General features: G+C 46.4%; 1 protein-coding gene across 4 annotated transcripts in view; it reads left to right on the top strand.

Moving 5' to 3' along the window:
* The window catches only part of TDRD3 (tudor domain containing 3), a 1,496,528-nt gene that overhangs the window by 1,011,137 nt on the left and 464,256 nt on the right, over nt 1-21,135 (top strand). For all 4 annotated transcript variants that reach the window (XM_069639413.1, XM_069639412.1, XM_069639414.1 and 1 more), the window contains exon 11: nt 447-1,297. In XM_069639413.1, the coding sequence (XP_069495514.1) occupies nt 447-1,297 (851 nt within the window). The remainder of the gene's footprint in view (nt 1-446; nt 1,298-21,135) is intronic.

The raw sequence follows: 21,135 nt of genomic DNA, 5'->3' as shown, positions 1-21,135 counted from the left end.
CGCTTCAATCCCCTGTAACAACGGACCCCTCATAACAAAGGATAGGCAAGGCTTCAAACTCACCTGAGGACATGCATTCTTCCTAACTGTTTGGATGACATTAACAACTTGTCTTCTCTCCATTAATGTATTTTAATATTTTACCCAAATTTACTTCAGACCGGTCTGTTACAGAAACATCATCTTAACTTGTTTATTACACCATGTATTGAAAGAATGCTGCGTAAAAGACTCTTCAGTATTCCGATCTGGAGTTAACTGACTCCACATGAAATTAATACTCAAATGTTAATTTTAGTACTGCCACCATGTTACTAGTTTGGAGCTGCTGGTTCTAAGGACTTGCTATCTTTGATATGTTATTGATTAAAGTCATCATTAAGTGTCTGTTACAAGAAACATCAGATTTAATTTTTCAGAAAATAATACTTCTTTGTTTTTTACAGAGCAAAAATCCCAAGCTCAGCTTCAACATTATGGACAGCCACAGAGGTCACTGAATACAGAGCAAAATGGCATGAAAGAGCAGAGCTATCAAAGAAGTCTTCCTCGAAATGACAACCGTCAACCACGAAACGAAAAACCCCCACGCTTCCAGAGGGATATGCACATTCCTAGGCAGGGATTTGAGGGCAATGGGCCGCCAAGAAATCGAGTTCCTGAGAAGCCACACATTTCAGGACCAGAGCAGTGGACTGAGGATCGAAACCTGTCTGAGAAGCCATTTTCTCGGATTGAGAAGCCTAAGGAGAGTGGGTACCCGAACCTCAGTCAACAGAGTGACAGCCCATTTAAACGCAGGGATACAACTATGCAAGGTAGACCTGGAAAGGGAGCGACTTTCATGGAAGTTAAATTGAACACTAGCATGCAGGAGCCAGCAGAGACTGTCAATGAAAGACGAGGTCGTAGAGAAAACCAAAGGCATAATCCTGACAATTTTTATGACAGGAAATCACGGACCGTGAACAATGAGCATTTTGGCAGTTCAAAAACTGAGAAACACTATATCGTAAATCTCGACTTCCAAAATCCGTTAAGGAGTAGTACAAATGATGTACCAAATGGGGAGATTGAGCAGAAAGGACGAAGAATGGGACCTATTAAGCCTGTGGGGCCTGAAACGGCTGCACCTGTAGATGATGGATACAAGATATTATCCTATAATAGTGGTCCGAAACGAAGATCTGGGCCTATTAAGCCTGACCGAATAATAGAAGCAGCTTATCCCATGGAGTCTGGAATCAACTGGCGACCGGGAGATGAATGTTTAGCACTTTACTGGGAAGATAACAAGGTACATTATGAATTGATGTAAATGGAATTCAAGGTAGTATATAGCCCTTACTTGTTAGAGGTGAATTATGATTAGGGGTTAGCTCACCATCTGTTTTGTCCGACTTGTAGTTTTATGCTTTGCAGGAACCCTTGGCAGTTTTTTGTACTGGAGGTGAAAGAGGTACACATAGCAAACATTTGTTGTATTTCTCTGAGCTTGAGCTCGTTAGTGTTATGATGATGAAAGTGTATTTTAGGCATTGAACTATTGAGCCCTGAATGTTTTGAGGAGATCTAATATCAAGATTAATAACTACAAAGAGCTGTTTTTATTTTTTCCAGGACTTTAATTTGAAACTGGGCAATATGGTTGAGTGTGACTGAGACCAAGAAGGCAAAGCATATAGCAGCCTGCCTACTGTCCTGAGAGCAGACAAGATATTGTATTTATTTTTTTCTCTTTTCCATGCTAAATGGGGATATGGACATTGAATGACCGGACACTCTCTCATGCGCCATGGGGGTCATACACTGGCTTATTTATAATGGCCTATTTTTAAATACAAAATAACAGATATTTGTATAGGCATTAACACTTAATCATTTCTTAAGTTTCGAAATTAAGGTTTTTGTAACAAATCTATTTAAGATTTCAGCCTATTTAATCACTTAGAGAGATGTGTCCGATTGTAAGCCTACTGCTAGGAACAATTTTGTATTATTGATTTGGAAATCGTTTTAAAGGGAATTGATGCATGCCTTAAAAATACTCGGTGCTCCTAATGTCCACAGGCAAAAGGTTAAAAGATGGCTGTACAGAATTGGAAAACGAATCAGAAGAAAATAACATCTTTATGCAGGGGTTTCTTCTGGCCGTCAGTGCATGTTTTTGGCAACTAAAAAGGGATTTGTTAAGATCCGTTTGCAACTCTATAGTGATTCTGAAACTGTGGTCAGGCAGGTTGGGGTCATAGAGATCTTACTTCCTTTACACCATACTTAGTTTTCAGGGGGGGGCGTATTCCCTTCTGGGGATGTCTTTAACACAATAATATCAGAATAGATCCTTAAATAGTGCTAAACGACTATGTGAAGGCATAGACCCACTGGCAACTTCAGGGCATTGTATTCCACTTCTTTATGCAGCTGGTGCTGTACTAAAACCCACCACACCCAGAGCATTGTATGGCCATTTTGACAAATACAGAGATTTTCTGAAAACGCACACTCTGTCAGCCAACATTGCCAAACCTGGGTCCCAAATCTGCTCATCTTAAATTGATTATTTTTGCAGTGACCTAAAGATGGAAGAAGTATAGACATTTGATTATCTTGGGATTCGTTTTGGGAGTTCTTTTGGCTGGCCAAAGCACACAAACTCTTTTCTTCAGCACAGTCAAATGCAGCAGTTGTGCTTGTTGCTTGTTGTACAGGCAGCTATCCGGTGGATACATAGATGTGTTCTACCAAATTAACAGAGATAACTGCATATGGCTTGGGTATCTAGAGCGGAACACAGTGGTCGAAGTGTACGAAAAGAAGTGGTGGAACTATGTTCCCTGCTGGTCTACCCTGCTCCCCACAAACCCCAACCCTGCGCCCCCTCTCACACACAATCCAAATCTCCAAACAAACACACCTGCTATCTATGGTAATGTGCATTGCAGTGCTCGGAAGTGCAAGCTTCAAATTCATCCTACACTTTTATTTTAAAACAAAACCATTCCAGAATTATTTCTTTTTAAAATAAAAGTATAGGAACAGTGAAACTTTAAAATAAAAAGTATGGGAGCACCGCTCCCGACCGCTTCCCGCTCACTTCGACCTCTGGCGGAACATCACACTTTAATAACATTAGAGAGAGCCTTCCTTTGACTAGTAGTAGGCATTCCTAAGTGTATGCCATTGTATATAATCCATAGAGACTGCTAAACTGAAACTAATACTTCCCTTGATATTGGTCTGTCTCCCACACTGTATTTACATGTGGACTGCTGTACAAATTAATGATCAGTAATGTTAGCCACTAAATAGTCTCTTTAGATTATGTAAGGAATACGTTGGTATCCCTCCCAAGTCTGTTTATATTCCCTCCATGTTTCCTGATAGTTGTGCATGCTCTGGAGTGTTGAGCTTTGAGAAGTGACTGAAGAAAGGTCTGTTGGATGATGGGGATAAAAAGATGGGTCTACTGGAGGGGAGCACTGCTTGGTCATGAGATCTGTGTAAAGACGTGAGTAATAGATCTCATCCTGACAGAGGAAAGTCTCCATGCTCTTTCTTACCAGATATAACAGAATACATTGTCCAGTTTGGGATTATTAAATTGCTACTTTAACCCCACTAGAATGTCTTATCCACTGAAGATGGTGATAGAGCGTAATCACTTGTTATGTTAATCTAAAGGGGGTTGAAGGAATAGTGCCATAGATCATAATTGCTTTTAAAATATTTAGACATGAGAGAAATACTTGGTGTTCCTCCTTACTTTCTCCAGCATGGGGTCTGGCATGGATTCACATGCTCATGAATATTCCCCGTCGTCAGGCCGGGAATCCTCGATAAAGAAAAAATCAGTATAATTTTCGTTTCTGATATGTCTTTCTCAGTAGTAACCAATCACTGGTCTCTGGGTCATACTGCCCCCAGCCAATGAATGCCCTCTCCCTAAGCCCCGCCTCTGGCAGCCATCCTCAGATTTTTACCGCACGCTCAAGTGTTGGGAGTCCTTGTGTTTAGCTCTCGAGCTTTTGCTGTGTTTTTGCGCTTTTTCAAAGAGAATTTCAAATTTTTCGGTCAAATAGTGCCTCAATCTCCACCATCTCTACATCTGATTAACGGGGATCCGTGTCGGATTTTTCTACGCCCCTCCAGGGTGAAGTTTTCGTTGAGTTACGCTTCTTGGGGGAGTCCAGAAGTTTCTGTGGCCTACCCGAACATGGCCCAGGAGAAAGGAAGCTCGACGCCCGGAAAGCTGTTCAGGGTTTGCCCTGGATGCCAGCTGCAGAATGTGTTCAAGGAGGACGAGCACTTGCAATGTCTCTACTGCCTTGATGAGGAAAAAACGCACGTGGAGAAGGACTGTGCGTTTTGCAGGAACATGTTGAAACGGACCATCGGGGACCGACACCTTCGTCTCTCCAACTGGCTGGAAGGAAAGAGCCCGTCAGGTGAGGAGAAGAAGAAGTCTGAGCGGTCTTCTAAGTCCTGTGAGGGCGCCCCGGCGACGGGGGCCCAACAGAAGGCAAAGCACCGCGGTCGGGCTCCCTGGCTGCCAGGCAGGGCACACCCTCTCCAGCACCATCAACCACGAGCCAACGCTCTGGCTCAGGGAAGAGGAAGGCGAGAACCCGGCGAAGCTTCTGGAGAGGCCCCGGTCGAGCTCGAAGGATCCGGCCGAGGGGGAGCGAGGCGGAGACCCTCCCCCCAAGGTGAAGGCCACAGGCCCACACAAGGTGGTAAAGGCCTTGATTCACCCGGCCAAGGCCTCTATCGAGGAAGTCAAGGCGGCCCTGGCGCAGCCTGTGGAGGCTACACCAGTGGAGGCGACCTCAGGGCCCAGAGTCTCCCTGCCTCCGCGGAGGGAAGCCTCTTTCAGACCCATCGAAAAGACCCCCGTGAAGACCCCGGCGGAAAAAGAGGGGGGGGGCGGTTGCCATTGTGGACTCGGACACAGCATCCGAGGAGGAGCTGGTAGAAGTCTTAGAGGGCCTCGATGAGGGCGTCGAAGAGGCCCGTTCCCACGGGAGGGATCCCGACGAAGGTGACAACTAGAGCGACGGCGGCACCGGCGAGGGTCCTAGTCATCCGTCGCTTCCGGAGCCGCAGGATAACTCGGCGGCCATATTGTTGGCGATACAATCCTTAAGTTCGGAGATAAGGACGAGATTGCCCTTACCACCGACGGAGGATCCGGAACCAGGCTCAACGGAGGAGCCGGAGCCAGGCCCGGCGGGAAGCCCCCCGAACAAGAGAAGACGGATCCATCCAGCCCCGCCTTTTCAGCCCTCGCGGCCTGCTCAACCTTTGCCCACGTCCCCCGTCCCTGGGGATGACACGGGAACGGACACGGCCACGACGGATACTGATGACGGTGGTGACGACGGGATGGAGCTCCCATCGCCCCCAGCCCGGGCCTCCCCGCCCGACGAGATCGGATCTTTCCATGCAATGATCGCCAGGGCATCCGAGCTTTTTCAGCTCTGCCCCGAAGAGAAGGAGGAGGAAGGTTTCCTTTACCAACGGCGCGAGGCCAAGTGGAAAACAGTCCTCGCCATGCCACTGCTGGATGACATCTGGGACGAGGGTCTCACCCTTCTCAAGAACCCGTCTACGATGCCTTCCAAGAGGGATTGGTACGAAAAGAAGTACCGGGTCCCCGACGCTGCCCCTTTGTGCCTTAGGGCACAACCGACCCCTGACTCGGTCGTCTCAGCGGCAGCCAAGAAGAAAGCGGGGGGGTGGGCATCAGCGTCAACGTCAACTTCCCCGCCGGACGGCGAAGGAAAGATGCTGGACGCAATGGGACGATGAGTTATCTCAGTGGCAACAACGATTAAGGTGGCCAACGCCCTCGCGATCGTGGCCCGCTACGACAGGGTGTTATGGTACAAGATCGCCCCCCCGTTGGACTTCCTACCGGACGACAAGAGGGCCGAGGCCCTGGAGATCTTGCAAGAAGGCGAAGTGGCGTCGGACCACGCCATTACGGTGGCAACGGACATTGCCGACACCAGTTTCTGCCAGCTAGGCAACGGCGTTTGCCTTAGACAACGAGGGTGGCTCAAGGCGACGGGTTTCCGCCAGGACGTACAAGCCAAGGTTTTGAACATGCCGTTCGACGGGAACAATCTGTTTGGGAAAACAGTGGATGAGTCCCTCCAAGCCATCAAGATGGACACGAAGACAGCTAAGGCCCTAGGCGTTCTCCGGCAACGAAGGCCATCCTTTCAGAGCACCGGAGGCAAGCAGGGTGCCTCCAAGGGATTCGGCGGTGGCTCCTCCACGTACCGCCAAGCGGCCCGCTCCTCGTCGCAGGAAGCCTATAGAGGACGAGGCAAGTCGGGTGGACCCCGCCGTCGTCGCCAGGGAGGCCAAGGCGGCAAGGCGTCCTCCAAGCAAGATTGAACCGACAGCGGTGTCTGGCCCCCACCGAAGCACCCCGGTGGGAGGCCGGCTGGCGAAGTTCATCAGCGTGTGGGAGTCTATCTCCACCAACCGTTGGGTGCTGGATGCCCTGGCCCAGGGGCACGCCCTCGAATTTCTAAAAAAGTGCCCCCGCATTCCACCCGTGGCCAGGAAGGAAAATCACATCCCTCAACTGCTATTGGAGGTAAGGGCGATGCTCAAAAAAGGTGCCATCGAGCTCGTCCCGAAGAGGCTCAGGGGCTCTGGAGTATAATCAAGGTACTTCCTCGTGAAAAAGAAGACAGGAGGATGGCGCCCCATCCTGGACCTGCGACGACTGAACAAATACATCAAGGTACAGAGGTTCCGGATGGTCACCCTCCAGCACGTGCTGGGATAGCTGGAGGAGGGCGATTTCCTGTCGTCGTTGGATTTGGAGTATGCGTACTTCCACATCCCCATTCTAAAAGGACACCGAAAGGTCCTCAGGTTCGTGGTCCAAGGACGGCACTACCAGTTCAAGCCCTCCCGTTCGGATTGAAGTCGGCACCCAGCGTGTTCACCAAGTGCCTCGCACCGGTGGCGGCACGGCTGCGCCTGCAGGGGATCCACATCTACCCCTACCTGGACGACTGGCTCATCCGAGCAAGGACAAGGGAGCTTGCCGTAGATCACACAGCAAAGACCGTCCAGCTGCTCACGGACCTGGGATTCTCCATCAACTTTCCCAAATCCCACCTGGTCCTGTCGCAAGTCGCACTGTATCTGGGAGCCAAGCTCGACATAGTGGCGCGTCTGGCCTCGCCGTCGGAGGAGAGGACGAAGGCCATCCTGGGCAAGGTGCAGCGTCTGCTGGCCACGGACGTGGCCAGGGTGAGGTCAATCAAGTCCCTCCTCGGGATGATGTCCTCCTGCATATATCTTGTGCGCCTGTGCAGGCTTCGGATGCGCCCTCTGCAAGAGTTCCTCGATGCCCGCTGGATCCAAGCGACGGGCAGCTTCGAGGACAGGATCCCGCTCATCGAGACCTTCCGACGGGCGATCCGGTGGTGGGGCACCCGCGCTCATCTGACGGCGGGCACAGACTTTCAGACCCCATCTCACCAGATAAGGGTGAGGACAGATGCCTCCCTGGAAGGGTGTGGAGCGCACACCGGAGAAGTTCATGCGAGAGGCCTTTGGCTCCCGGAGGAGAAGCCGCTCCACATCAACATCCTGGAGCTCCATGCAGTGTTCTGGGCCCTCAGGTCCTTTCTCCCGTCCCTCAAGGCCAAGGTGGTGAGAATCTTCACGACAACACCACCACGATGTTCTACATCCGGAAGCAGGAAGGAACCAGATCCCCAGCCCTCTCCAAGGAAGCCCAGGATCTGTGGCATTGGGCCGTCTCCCAAGGGATGTTCCTGGTGCCCTTTCATCTGGCAGGGATAAAGAACACCATCGCCGACTCACTCAGCAGGGAGCTACGCTCGTGCCACGAATGGGAACTACGTCGGGATCAAGTGGATCGACTCTTCCGACGATGGGGAAAACCGCAGATCGACCTGTTCGCGACGGCGACGAACTCCAAGTGCCAGAGGTTCGCCAGCAGGTTTCCCCAGTCGAGGAGCATGGGCAATGCTTTCTCGTTCCCCTGGGACAGCCTGTTCCTATATGTGTTCCCTCCGTTGCCGTTGCTGCTCCGACTCGTCAACCAGCTCAAGTGGTCCCGGTGCAGGATGATCCTCGTCGCACCGGTGTGGCCGAGGCAGATCTGGTTCCCGGACCACCTGGACTTGTCAGCGTCCCCACCAGTCAAGCTGCCGACGGACGCGGCTCTTCTCTCCAGAGAAGGAGGCGCCATACTTCATCACGACCCGGAGTCGCTGAACTTGCAGGCCTGGCTCCTGCAGCACTACAGTTTGGAGGGTACGATATCCCAGCTGACTGCAGAGAGGTTCTTGCAAAGGCCAGGGCATCCTCTACTCTCAAGTGCTACGGACATAAATGGAAGAGGTTCTCTGTCTGGTGCCGTGCACAGAAGATTAACCCTCTATGGATTACGGCCCCTCAAGTGCTGCCGTACCTACTGTCACTGGCCAAGGCTGGACTGGCTCACGCCTCCATCAACATACATCTGGCTGCGATCTCCCGATACACCAGAACCACAGGACGGGCGTCCTTGTGGTCCCATCGCCTGGTGAAGGAATTTATGAAGGGACTGTTCCGATCGTAGCTGCCAGTGAAGGCCCCTGCCCCGGCGTGGGAGCACAACGTGGTGCTGACCAGGCTCATGGGGGCGCCATTCGAGCCCCTGCATTCGGCACCGTTGAAGTTCCTGTCATGGAAGACTGCGTTTCTTGTGGCCATCACCTCCACACGACGAGTGGGAGAGATCCAGACCCTATGTTGCAAGCCTCCATACTTGACTTTTCACGACACGAGGGTGGTGCTGAGGACGCACCCCTCCTTTATGCCCAAGGTGCCGTCGGACTTCCACCTCAACGAGCCCTTTGTGCTACCTGTTTTCTTCCCGTCGCCGGCCGAGAGGACTTTGCACTCGCTGGATGTGGCTAGAGCGCTGAAGTTCTACTTGGACCGCACAAAGAGTTTTCGGAAGACATCACAGCTATTTGTGAACTTTGGACCTGTGAACCAAGGGAAGGCTCTCTCGAAGGCTTCCATTTCCAGATGGCTCTCCGGCTGCATCATGCACTGTCATCGGTTGGCAAACCGGCCGTTGCCTGGCCGTCCGAGAGCCCATTCGACCAGAGCTATCGCTGCTACCATGGCGTTCTTGTCTGGTGTGCCCCTGCTGGACATCTGCAGGGCTGCTACGTGGATGTCGACGCACACCTTCACGAGATTCTACTGCTTCGACCGGGATTCCAGGGAGAAGTCCAGGTTCGGCCAAGCAGTGCTGCGCAACCTGTTCGCCTAAAGTGAGCCTGGTGAGGAGGTAAGAATTGCTTAATGTTGAGTTTTTGATGTAATGCTTAATTTTGAGCCTTTGCCACCTCCCGTTGGTTGTGCATGTGTGTACTGCTATGTATTCTTATATTCATGAGCATCTGAATCCATGCCAGACCCCATGCTGGAGAAGGAACAAGTTACTTACCTGTAACTGTTGTTCTCCAGCATGGGTCTGGCATGGGTTCACATGCGAACCCTCCCTCCTACCCCTCTGCTGCTCTTCACTTGGTCATACTGCCACTTTGCGTGCTACCAAATCTGAGGATGGCTGCCAGAGGCGGGGCTTAGGAAGAGGGCAGTCATTGGCTGGGGGCAGTATGACCCAGAGACCAGTGATTGGTTACTACTGAGAAAGATAGATCAGAAACGAAACTGATACTGATTTTTTCTTTACCGAGGATTCCCGGCCTGACGATGGGGAATATTCATGAGCATGTGAATCCATGCCAGACCCATGCTGGAGAACAACAGTTACAGGTAAGTAACTTGTTCCATATTCTAACTCTGGGCTGCCTCCTGACTAGATTCTGTTTAATATATTGACATATTATATAAAATTATATATATTATTGGTGTAACTATTGGGAAAGGGACAGACAACCCAGAGTTAGGTTGTCTCTGTTTCTAAGATGGTGTTTCTCCTGAAACACTGTTTATTTATGTTGTTCTGTTCCCATTGTATAAGAGGGAGAGGATGGCACAGTGCCCTGTTTTTTTTTCTCTACCTTGGTGAATCGTTGGTTTGTTCTGTAGAATTTTACCTTACCATTGCTCTGAATAGTAGAGCAAGCTGAGTTCTGGGTTCACATTACATCTTGTCTGACTGGGTCCTTGGGTTTTGTGAGAAATCTGAAGGCATTCTCACAAGTAATTTCCGGTGATTTTCTATTCAGGTGGCCAGGGAAAGACCCCCGCTTTTGGATCCAGACATTGGGGACAGACAAGCGAGGGAGGATCACCTGAATGGAATATCCTTGGGAATCAGGAGGAGAACACATACAGGAGAGACACAGTATTATTCCCTTTTGGAAGATGATTTACATCATCTTCCCTCTGCATTTATAGGATATTGTCGACCAGATACCATATTTTCTTCTTCTATTTTCAGAAAGCCCAAAAATTGGAATAGGCAAAAGAGAGTAACATACCCTACCTATTGTAAACCCCATTCCTTTAGTAAGAGAAGACCACATCCACAGAGAATAATATCACCCATTTCCTACCCAAAGCCACAATCTATCCATTTCCCTCCCAGTACAGAGAAAAGGGTGCCAGAAGGCAAGACATGGTATTCCCCCTTTTACAACACTGATCTACCTTACCCACCCTCAGCTTTCAGTGGGCATTTTCAATCCTGCCCTATTGATGCCTCTAAATTCCCACAAAATACTGTGAAGAAGAATAAGACACAAAGAGTCGTACAGACTACACTTAGAAAACACCACTATAGTACTGGGACGACAAAGAGAAACCAGACTGACTACAGATTGGAAGGTCAGGTATGTCCCACTGATTGGCTTGACTACAGCCAGGCAAGACAGTCCAAGAAATCGCTCCTGCAACCGGTTACTCAAACACAGCTGTATAAAAGGCGAAGCACAGGGAGGGAGGACGGCAGAGAGAACAACCAGGATGCCAGAGCAGACCGTAGTGAGCTGGAGGAGAGCGAGATACAGAAACACTGTCGAGATGCAGATAGGGCCCTCGGTGGAAGCGTGGTGAGGGAGCAATGTCTCCAAGGAGCTGGTGAGGTCGGAAAAGCGGTGCCCTGTGGTGAATCGGCCCCTTTCAGTTGGTGGTGCAATGTTCGTTCCCCTGGACAGAAGAACCGGCCCAGAAGTATTCGAGGAGCAGTGACTGAAACCATGAAAATGGCATAAAACACAGTGAAGTGTGAGCAGAATGGAAATCCTAAATCTGTGAACCCCGTAAAAGGCAGTGGAAGTAAAGAAACCAAGTGCATACGTTTGGACAAACATATTTCAATCCTTCAGGCAACTGGTTGCGTGAACTGTGATGGGTAGACTGTGTGGTCTGTAAACAACGCCTAGACCAGAGTGCTTCAATATCTGCCAGACCTCTATGAACCAAAGAAGCGAGTATTCTAAGTTTGGGGGAGGGAACCCCTAGGAGCTAATGAAACTATCATGAAGATGTTTGAACAAACACTTAGAACTTGGGGAAAAGGAACCCACAAACGGTTACAACCAAAAGATTGAAAGCTCTGGGGATAGGAACCCCTCTGGCTTCTGGAGAAACCTGAGAATGTTGATAAACTAAAATACATCTTGAGTTTGGGGAAAGAGACCCTGAACCGCCAGTGAACCAATGTCTCAGATTTAGTCTGCAGTTATGCTTGGCTCCCCAACTCCCTCCTCACCTGAATCTGTATGAGAGGTGGATGAGTCTTCCGTGTCGTCTGATGAGATTCCTTTTCTTCCCTGTCGCCAGGTTTCGCTGGTCTCCTTCTTGTGAGTCCTCTCCTTCTGTTTGGAGTATTGGGTATGGGCTCCACCGGAAGCCACTTTGCCAGAAATGCGGTTTTGCCTGGCAGCGGGGACTCCAGGGAGCCCACCCCGGAGCAGGGAAAAGCCTTGCCGAAAAACCCTGGCAGATGGTGTAGAAGATTCCAGCAGATGACTACTATCACCAGAATGCACTGCGGTGCAGAGGCGTGGCTCCAGAGGAGATGTCCAGATAGAGTATCGGCAGGAGACGGTTGGATGGGTAGACTGAATAGCAGCGGCTCCACAGAAGACCATGCAACAGTGATTTATTTCCGGAACGAGCAGAAAGAACCGGACACAGGAACACAGAGCACGAAGCAAAGAAGGGGGCGTGACCCAGGAGAGAGCGCGAGCCTCCGAAGAGTACCGCGCGGAAAGCAGGTAAGCGGGAGGCAAGGACGGGGATGGAGCGGGAAGGCAAAAAGCAAGTACACAAAGAGGGAAACCCGCCTGAGAGCGGGAGGAAACAATCACACCAGAGCGCTAGGAAAACTTCCCGTAACACTGGAAGTTGCAACGCATGCGCGTTAGCAACTTCCGGGTTTATAAAGGCTGGGAAGACTAGAACGCGCATAGTGTTACTGGAGGTAATAGTCCTTTTACCATTTCTTCCATCTCCTCTATAGCTTCCAGGGCCGGCGAACCATGAAACAATGAATCATTGTATATTGAAGAAAGAGTATTTTAGATTTGGGGAAAAGCCCAGAGATTTGGTTAAGAGTTTAAACATTGGGTATTTTGGAACCAAGAGTGGTTCAAAACTTTGGGAAGGGAGCTCTGTTGGTGAATATTTTTTTAACTCACAAGTATTTGAACTGCATCTTGAAGTTGGGAAAGGGAACCAGAAGCAGCTCCCCTTTTTGTTTTGAACACTGTTCAGTTGATTTAGAATAACCCTACACTGCAACTATTAGATGTGGGGGCAAGTCTGGGTTTTGAACACAGAAAAACTTAGGACTTAACAGACACAGGGGGTCATTACGACCCGGGCGCAAAGGGATACCGGGCACCAGTAATGACACCGGTGCCGGTAATCCCTTTGCCCCCTATTCCGAGGTTCCTTTGCGGGTCCTTCCTTAACGCCTGGTTTTAGCAGGCATTAAGGACGGGACCCGCAAAGGGATACCGGGGTCAATAACGGTACTGCAATTTGCAGTACCATTATTGCCGCCTCCCCCCTTTCCATTGAGCCCTATGGGGGCTCAAATGGGAATGGGGAATGGCATTTCAAATGGGGACTTACCGGTCCCGCAAAGGGCGGTATGGACCGGTAAATCCCCATACCACCACATTGGTGGCAGTACCGGTATTGGAGCTAGTCATGGCGCTAATAGCGCCATGATTAGCACCAACCTCGGAATGAGGGCCGCAGACTTTCCTTAGATACATCAGTTGAGGGAAAACCTATTAAAGTTATATGCCAAGTTAGGCGTTACTCCAATCTGACATTTAATAAAAAGTCTTGTGGAAACTTGAAACATGTTATCCGTATCATCTTTTGATACCATGCGTATTTCACACTGTCCAAGGAGACCTAGGGCATAAAGTCTGATATGATTTCCTCGGTATAAGTTGTCATTTTGCCTGACACTGACCTTCCTTTTTTAATTAAATACTTATTGTTCTAATTAAATGTTGTAATGATCAGTTTTTGCCTTGCATAGTTTTAATCTGTGTATTCTATAATAATTGTACCGAAAGGTGAACTAATGTTTTAGAACTGCTTTTATGGAATATCGTGCTTATTCTGAAATAGAGTATGGACTGAACATTGCCACAGGATGCCTTCACTGCTCACATCCCCCCATCCTTCCAGAGTCTTCGACGACTAGGCAATGGAGAAATGGCAGACTAACTGTGCAGTTACCTGATCCTCAAATTACAGGAGTTGCCTCGTGGAACTGCTGCGTTTGCTGGGACAGTGACTAGACTGTCCATGGACTGGATTGCCTATAATAACAATTCCCACTTCAACAAAAGCTTCTAACTGTCATTCTCACCCTATGTAAATTGGCCCCTCTCCTGTCTGCAAGGGGAGATATCGGCAGAGGTAGCCCCATCTGTTTGTTAGGTCTTGCTGAGTTTCTCCAGCATTCTTGGAACTAACTACCATTGTGCCGTTGCCTGAAGATCTGAGGCCTCAACCCTTACAGCCTCCTTTCTCTTGGTTGGAGCTATAATTAATGGTTCATGGCCCTAGAAAATCTTAGTCTGGGTTGGTCTGAGGGATCCATCTATTCAGGTGTTGTCCCATCCTGGTGCATTCTGGCTTCTGAGGGCTAATGTCTTCCTATTCCCACTTTCATCTCACCACCTGCGCACTGTTAGTGTTTTCTAACATAGTTGCCAATTGTGCTTCACTACATTAGCTTTCCCATTCACTCTTCGTTTTCTCATTAAAGCATTTCCTATGCTTTTTGCTTCTTATGTACTGTACAGATAAAATATTCTATGTTTCCAGCACAAAGCAAACCCCTTTGGGCACACAAGTCCTATAGAAAATGGAGGATTGATTGCCTTGTGCTAAATTTGTACAGCCTCCTTGCTTTTTGCCAACAGGGAATACATTTACCATCAGTGTTCCTTTGTTTTCTCACTACCAAAGCCAATTAATGATTTCAGGGGATGTGTGAATTCAACCAAAGGAAAGGTTTTGGCTAAAAGGAATTTTGATCACAACCAGAGTCCCCACACTTTCATCTCGGCAAAGTGAATAAAATGTCATAACATACACAAGCCTTTGGCCTCTTTAAACTGGGTGGATGTCCATACTTCTAATTCTTTGTTAGTCATAAATGATAATCTCAAATACTGCTTCCGAAAAAACATAACTATCTAATTTAGACACTTGTTTAAATCTGAATATCCCAGCATTCACAGTGATTAAGAATGCAGTTAATCTAAATATGTTGTTATGTAATTTTGCAGTCATAGGAAATTGCTTAGAATGGATCTATGTGATTATTGTGATGGCCGAAAATGCCGAATTTTTGTTTTTTTTAACCCCTTTACACCACATATATATGCGGGGGGAGACCCCTATATTAATATTATATTCTATACACTCGCACATATATATGTGGTGTACGTGGGGGAAAATGGTGAGGGCAACATTTTGGTACGATTCCCTTAGAATATGGCCCATTTCCTGCCTACAACTTAATCCTGTTTAGGGAACACAGGCTGCAAGCTAATTGTTCCTGAATGGCTACCGTGAATCCTGCAGAGTTATCACTAGACCCCAGTCTGAGATCTCCTCCCATTTGGCCAGGGGAAGGCAGCATCTACATGATCCTAACCCTGGGGGTATTGACATGAGGGAGGATCAAATGGGAGGAGATGGCTGTCTGGGGAAGTGGTGACTCTTTTGGGAGAGATGCAATATTCATCTTCTTATGAGGATGAGATCTCCAAATATGTAATGGAATGCTGTCAGTGTACAAGTCCCTCCTATGAAAATATCCAAAGAACATGTTGTGAAAAGTCATCTGATCAGGAATTCATTGTAACATCCTCTAATAGTCATGATCATGTCTTAAATAGAGATTCAAAATTCAGTGTTAAAACACCAACCTTTTATACAAAAATTCCTAACTCTGGTGATGTTTTTCACAAAAACAATTCAGAATAGTTGAATATCAAAACCCCAAACCAATTATGGATTTCAGGATCCATAATACCCTTGGTAGTGGGACGAAGAAGAGGGGCCCAGAGATGGTAAGGATCAACAGTGCCATTAACTATAATGTGTGGTCTAGTTGTTGAACACAACAACTGAGTGGGACAATGAGTTGCAGGTCTTGGAGGACGCTGAAGGAGTACCTGAGGCAGAGGCAGACCAGAATGCTGGGTCGAACGCAGAAGAAGAAGAATGGCAGCTGATGCTGACGTGAGATATGATGGCAAGTGGCGTGGAGGAGTAAGCACAGCGGAAAGCGGTGTCTGCCAGAAAAGCCTCACAGAAAGGGAGACGTGTACCCAACCCAACGAGCAGCACTTCAGTGTTCAGTGTGCAGGAGGACCGCCAGAGCTGTCAGAGCTCTGGGAAGAAGCTGTGCAGACCACAGGAGCTACGCGGGAGCCAACAGACAGGCAGAAAACAGATAAAAGGTCCACTGCAGTCTCACAAGAGAATAGTAAACGCCAAAGCAGTGAGTTGTGTTAAAGATGAAGGTAACCCTGGGTTGCTCTGAATAGACCATTAATACAAAATCAATACTCTTGAATACCGAACAGATAAAGCAATACAGGGGTGTAATTCCACTTATCTGGGACACCAATTGGGGGAAATCTATAACCTGCATTGCCAACGGTGAAGAGGCTGTGCAGGAGAACAAGAAAGGCAACAAGGGCGCAACTAAGCTTATCTGGGATACCAACTGGGGAAGAACTGTAACCCACATTGCCAAGAGGCTGCAAAGAGTCATCAAGGGCGCAACTCACCTTTCCTGGGACACCATCTGGGGAAACCTATAACCCGCATTACCAAAAGTCAAGAGACTATAAAAGGAGGCAGACATTGGTCAAACCTCCCCACAAAGGATACTGGTGTGGGGAATTTTGGAACAACTATTGCCAGAAAGCATAATTGTAGTTGTAGGAGTTTACATCCTGGCAGGCGAGAAAACCAGGAAAGGGACCAATAATAGTTAGCCCTGGCAGGAAAGAAGATGTTGTTTTGTGGCTAAGAAGAGTAATAAAATAACCTTTAATGGTATTTCAGTTGAAGAATAAATGCAACATTACCAGAAGTAGTTGCTGTCCTACCGTGACAAAAGTATTTCATTTGAAGGAGAAATGTGATATGCTGATAATTGCTTTGATTTATGAACTTGTGTTTTGAGAGAAAGACATTTCTACTTTCTCAAGAAAGGATATTGGGAAAGCCAATTTGCTTTTTAGTTGTGGAACAAGTGTTTATGAAAGAGACATTTACTTATTTAGACATTTGTCCCGGGAGGATAGCTCAGTGACAACGTGCTCGCCTTGGAAACAAGATGACATGAAGCAACACAGGTTCGAATCCCGGGTCTGTGCTTAGAAACCTCTGGGTATTAAGCGCGTTATAAATACACAACTAAGAGAAACATGTTCCTGTAACAGCGCCTCAATGCCCGTGGGCTGTGTGAGCGCTTTAAAAATGCAAATACATTTTAAAAAAATGAAACAAGTGGAAGGTAGCATTGTATTGTAGTTCTGTATTGAACTGAATTAAACTTTATTGAAGAATAACTTCTCCAAAGGTATTTCTGCATTGATCCAGGCAAATGGGAAATCCAATTCTGGTCACAAGGAGTACTTTTCAAAACTTCTAAGTTTGAACTTTTACTTTATTTTGTTGAATTGAAGACAGACCAATATTCCTTGTGTTATTTTGTTTTATCTATTAGTGTGAGGGTCAGAGACTTTTTGACACCAGGTCGTCTTTAGTTTAGTTTACTAGGTAAGGACATCCTCATTAGGATAGGAAAAGATAGGCGTTTATCCCACCCTTTTTCATGTAATAAATGGCAAACCTTGAGAAAACTTTTGTGTCGTCTCACATTAATGACCCCTCACAGCACACATATTACCATTCTAAAACATCTGATGTTAAAAAAGGATGTACTAAAAGAGTGCTTTCTATCTGGGCTGTGGTTAAGTTAAATGTACTAGTAAACCCCTAACCAATCACCTATGAAAACCTTCATGCCATTGAAAATTGTTACGTTATGGCACTGTGCTGTTGGTACTTTCATCATGCCAGTTAGAGGATCAAGGTAACCGCTGTGGTGCTAGTCTGCCATTCTCCCATCGCTTGAGAAGCAGATGAGAAAGGTGGTTGACGGTGATGGCATTTGTGGCAAAGTTCCTAATCAACATCAGGACGCAGAGTCTGGGCACATGAGTTTGCAGTTGCACCAGTGTACTCAAGGTATAGCGTCAATGTTTGGATTATTCCAGAGAGATGATCATTCCTTACTTCATGGACGGTCAGCTCTCCAAAAGTTAGGAATTTTGTTGTTCAGACAGACGCAGTTTGTATGAGGTTATGTGGGAAGTCGTAGATTTGCCACACACACAGATGTTCTTGTTTCCTTTCTAAAATATGTTTGACAGCAGGAGTACAGTGAAAAAGAGGGCAATATTACACGTTTGTGGACATACGTGTTCTGCAGTTGTTTTTTGTGGACATTGTTAGTCCATATTCTGACTTTGGCTCAGCTCTGAGTGATGTGCAGTAACCTACAGGGACTGCTGGCTATTGCGGCTGGCGCGTTTGCTTTTAGAAAGTTTCCTGCTTGAGACGAGGAGCCCCTCCACTCCCATCACTGTGACAATAATGAAATGTGCCTTTAGTTAATCCTACCATTGCATCACAGGGTGCTTTTTACCGAAGCTAATGCTGTGATTGGGGAACTGTCGGTGTAGCCTTTATCTGTTTGTGCTAGCTTGAGGGATTGCATCACTGCTTGTAAGAAGTGGTGGGGGGGGGGTGAAGGCTCTGAGGGTTCTTAGCTGTGTTTCTGTTGACACAAGCTGGCGCTTGATATGGTAGCTCATTGATTATTGTTGACGAGCCTTACATTACAAGGTCATGACAGTAAGCCAGTGTTAAATCCAAGTGTAGATTGCCATTGCTCGTTAGCACGTATTCAGTATTTTAGGGTACATTGTAAGATAGACTGCAGACCTCCAAATGCTGGTCATGTTAAAGCATTTACTTAGTATTTCTTCTGCCAATAACACTTAGAAATATAGGAGTCTTGTCGGCATACTGAGGATTTTCTGACTCGTGATAATGCCATCAGGGCGAATAAGTGTTGAGTGTTTAGGCTAAAGATCATTGGAGCATAGGATGATACCTCAGAAGTTGCCACATGCAACTATGAAGGTGGTGGTAGGGTTGATCACTATGAATCAATTTTCACATACTTGGTTGCCTGATAAACAAGAAGTGCATTATTTTGTTCGCCTACGTGCTTAAAGCTCATTTGAGTGGGAACAATTGAAAGAAGGCAGATCAAAGAGGCTGAGAAAGCTTGGATCCCCTTTTTCAATGAACGGTTGCCCGTCATTGACCACACCAATAGGCTCTCTTTTGTTATACCTTGGATAGAATCTTGGTTGATAAGATTGGAAAAAGGCCTATGATGGCTGTGTGTGTTAGAGGTTCACCCCCTTAAGTATTTATCCCAAGAAGAGGAGTTTTATGATGGGGCAGTAGTTAGCCAGATTGTCTGGGCCTAAAGGGGAGTTCTTAAGGAGTAGTAGTATTTATTCAATTGTTTGGGAAGGCGTGAATAGATCCATGGCTATTTAGAGGTTTGGTATGCTTGGAAAATGGTTGAGTGCCATCCTTTGCTTATGTATTTTATGATGTTATTTGGAATATTGCATCAATGTAAGTGGTATGATTAAGACTAACGGTAATTTTGCAAAGGTTTTCTAGAGCTTGAGAAGTTAATTTTGTTTTACTTCTATTTAAATCTAGTTCATTTGCTGGCAGTCCCACTAATTATGCAAAAACACTCCTGCCGGACAGAAAAAACTGCACTGCCTGCTGTTTGGTTCTTCTATCAGTATTGCCAAATTATCAAAAAAACATCAGATCCAACTCCATACAAAATGTTGTCTGGGATAATATCTCTATACATACATCCTCCATTTGAAAAATGTGTTAGCAATTTGAATCTGTTGCTAGTTAATCTAAGCAATAAGTTTGATACACAACTCACTATGAGAGAAATAAAAACCACCAGGTCTTTTCCATTGTCTAATCACTTTGAAACAGTATAAATGATCATTTGTCAACAAGAAAAGACATGCAAGTGTTTTCTTCAATCTGTTGAAAGAAACCATATTATAAAAATGTACTAACAAATCTAATTCACTTCAATTGTTTAAATAACCATTCTTCTTCCTATTTCACATTATTATTTCTGTTATTGCATCATGTCTGGTCGTTGTAGATAATGAGAAAGTCAACTCTATTTAATAAAACAGGGCGCACAAACGTTTTTTTTTAGTTTTCTTTTTTCTAGTCAAGATCAAAATGTAACATTGGATTTGTTCATTTGGTCACTTATGAATGTATAATGATCTGTGTCTGGATACATTTTGATCAAAGCTAAAAATTGAAATTGTATGCAAATGGATAATTCACATCTACTTAGTAATATTTCACTTCTTCCATCACAGACATGTGGTGTTATTTGTCAAAAAAGATCACTTCAGATTTGCTTGTTATGCTATCCTATAAACTGCAAACATATAGCGTTTTTGGTGAAGGCCGCGACTTCTGTTTGGCCGGAGGATGGGCTTTGGAGGGGGGAAACAATCTTGTTGCGTGCATATGGCGATACTATGCAGTGACGACAGGTAAAGAACCCATCCTGTGGTGATGGATGCCTCATTTCTGCAGAACTTTTGTTCTAAATGCCTGAGCATATAGAACTTAATGAAATTGCAAATTGCTTATGTCATCCTCTTAAAAACACAGAGGTGCCCCGAATTATTTTGTTGAGGTTATAAAATCAATATTGAGTGTATTTGCTAATTTCATTTCAATTATATCTATTGCCACTGATGGTAGTGGAAGGAACTCATGGTGGCAACAGTAAAGACAGACTGTTATATATATATTGTTGTATTTCCATGGTGCACCATGATGTAGTATGGTTCTGGAATCCCAGGATTACAGAACTATACGAGAGAGAAAGAGACCGGCTGTTGTAGAATACACCTGGGGACCTTTTATTGTAATTACCAATACATACTTAATTAGCATATTCACCTGTGTCAGCAACTTTACTTCACAACAAATTGGCGACAAAGAACATCTGACACTTTAAAGAGATCCCCGGCTGGGAAATAAAGAACTCAAGCGTGCGGGCAGAAGAAACGTTCTGCAACGCCACAAGAAAACGGAGCAGGAAGTGAATCGGAGATAAGGCAAACTCCAACAAAGGGAAACACTGAGTTATATGCACAAAGGATGACTGAAAAGCAATAAAATGCCTACCGGTGACCATAACGAGAAATCATCAAATACAAGTTTAAAACAAGTGCTAATTACAAGTCATATTTAAAAGAAGTGGTATTAACAAATAACACAGATAAAAATCATTGAGGATAACTGGTTGCAGAGAGAAAAAAACGGGTGAAGCAGACTGACAGAGAGTGAAACAAGAGAAGTGCCACCACAAATAAAGACCAACATATAATTCACATACAAATTAAAATGCAAGACATTGCTGCCCCAATCCATTTCCTGGCACAACTAGGAAAT

The sequence above is a fragment of the Ambystoma mexicanum genome, chromosome 7q (genome assembly GCF_040938575.1).
Source record: "Ambystoma mexicanum isolate Mex_15411 chromosome 7q, UKY_AmexF1_1, whole genome shotgun sequence".
NCBI lineage: Eukaryota > Metazoa > Chordata > Amphibia > Caudata > Ambystomatidae > Ambystoma > Ambystoma mexicanum.
This window is presented reverse-complemented; position numbering and strand designations above follow the sequence as displayed.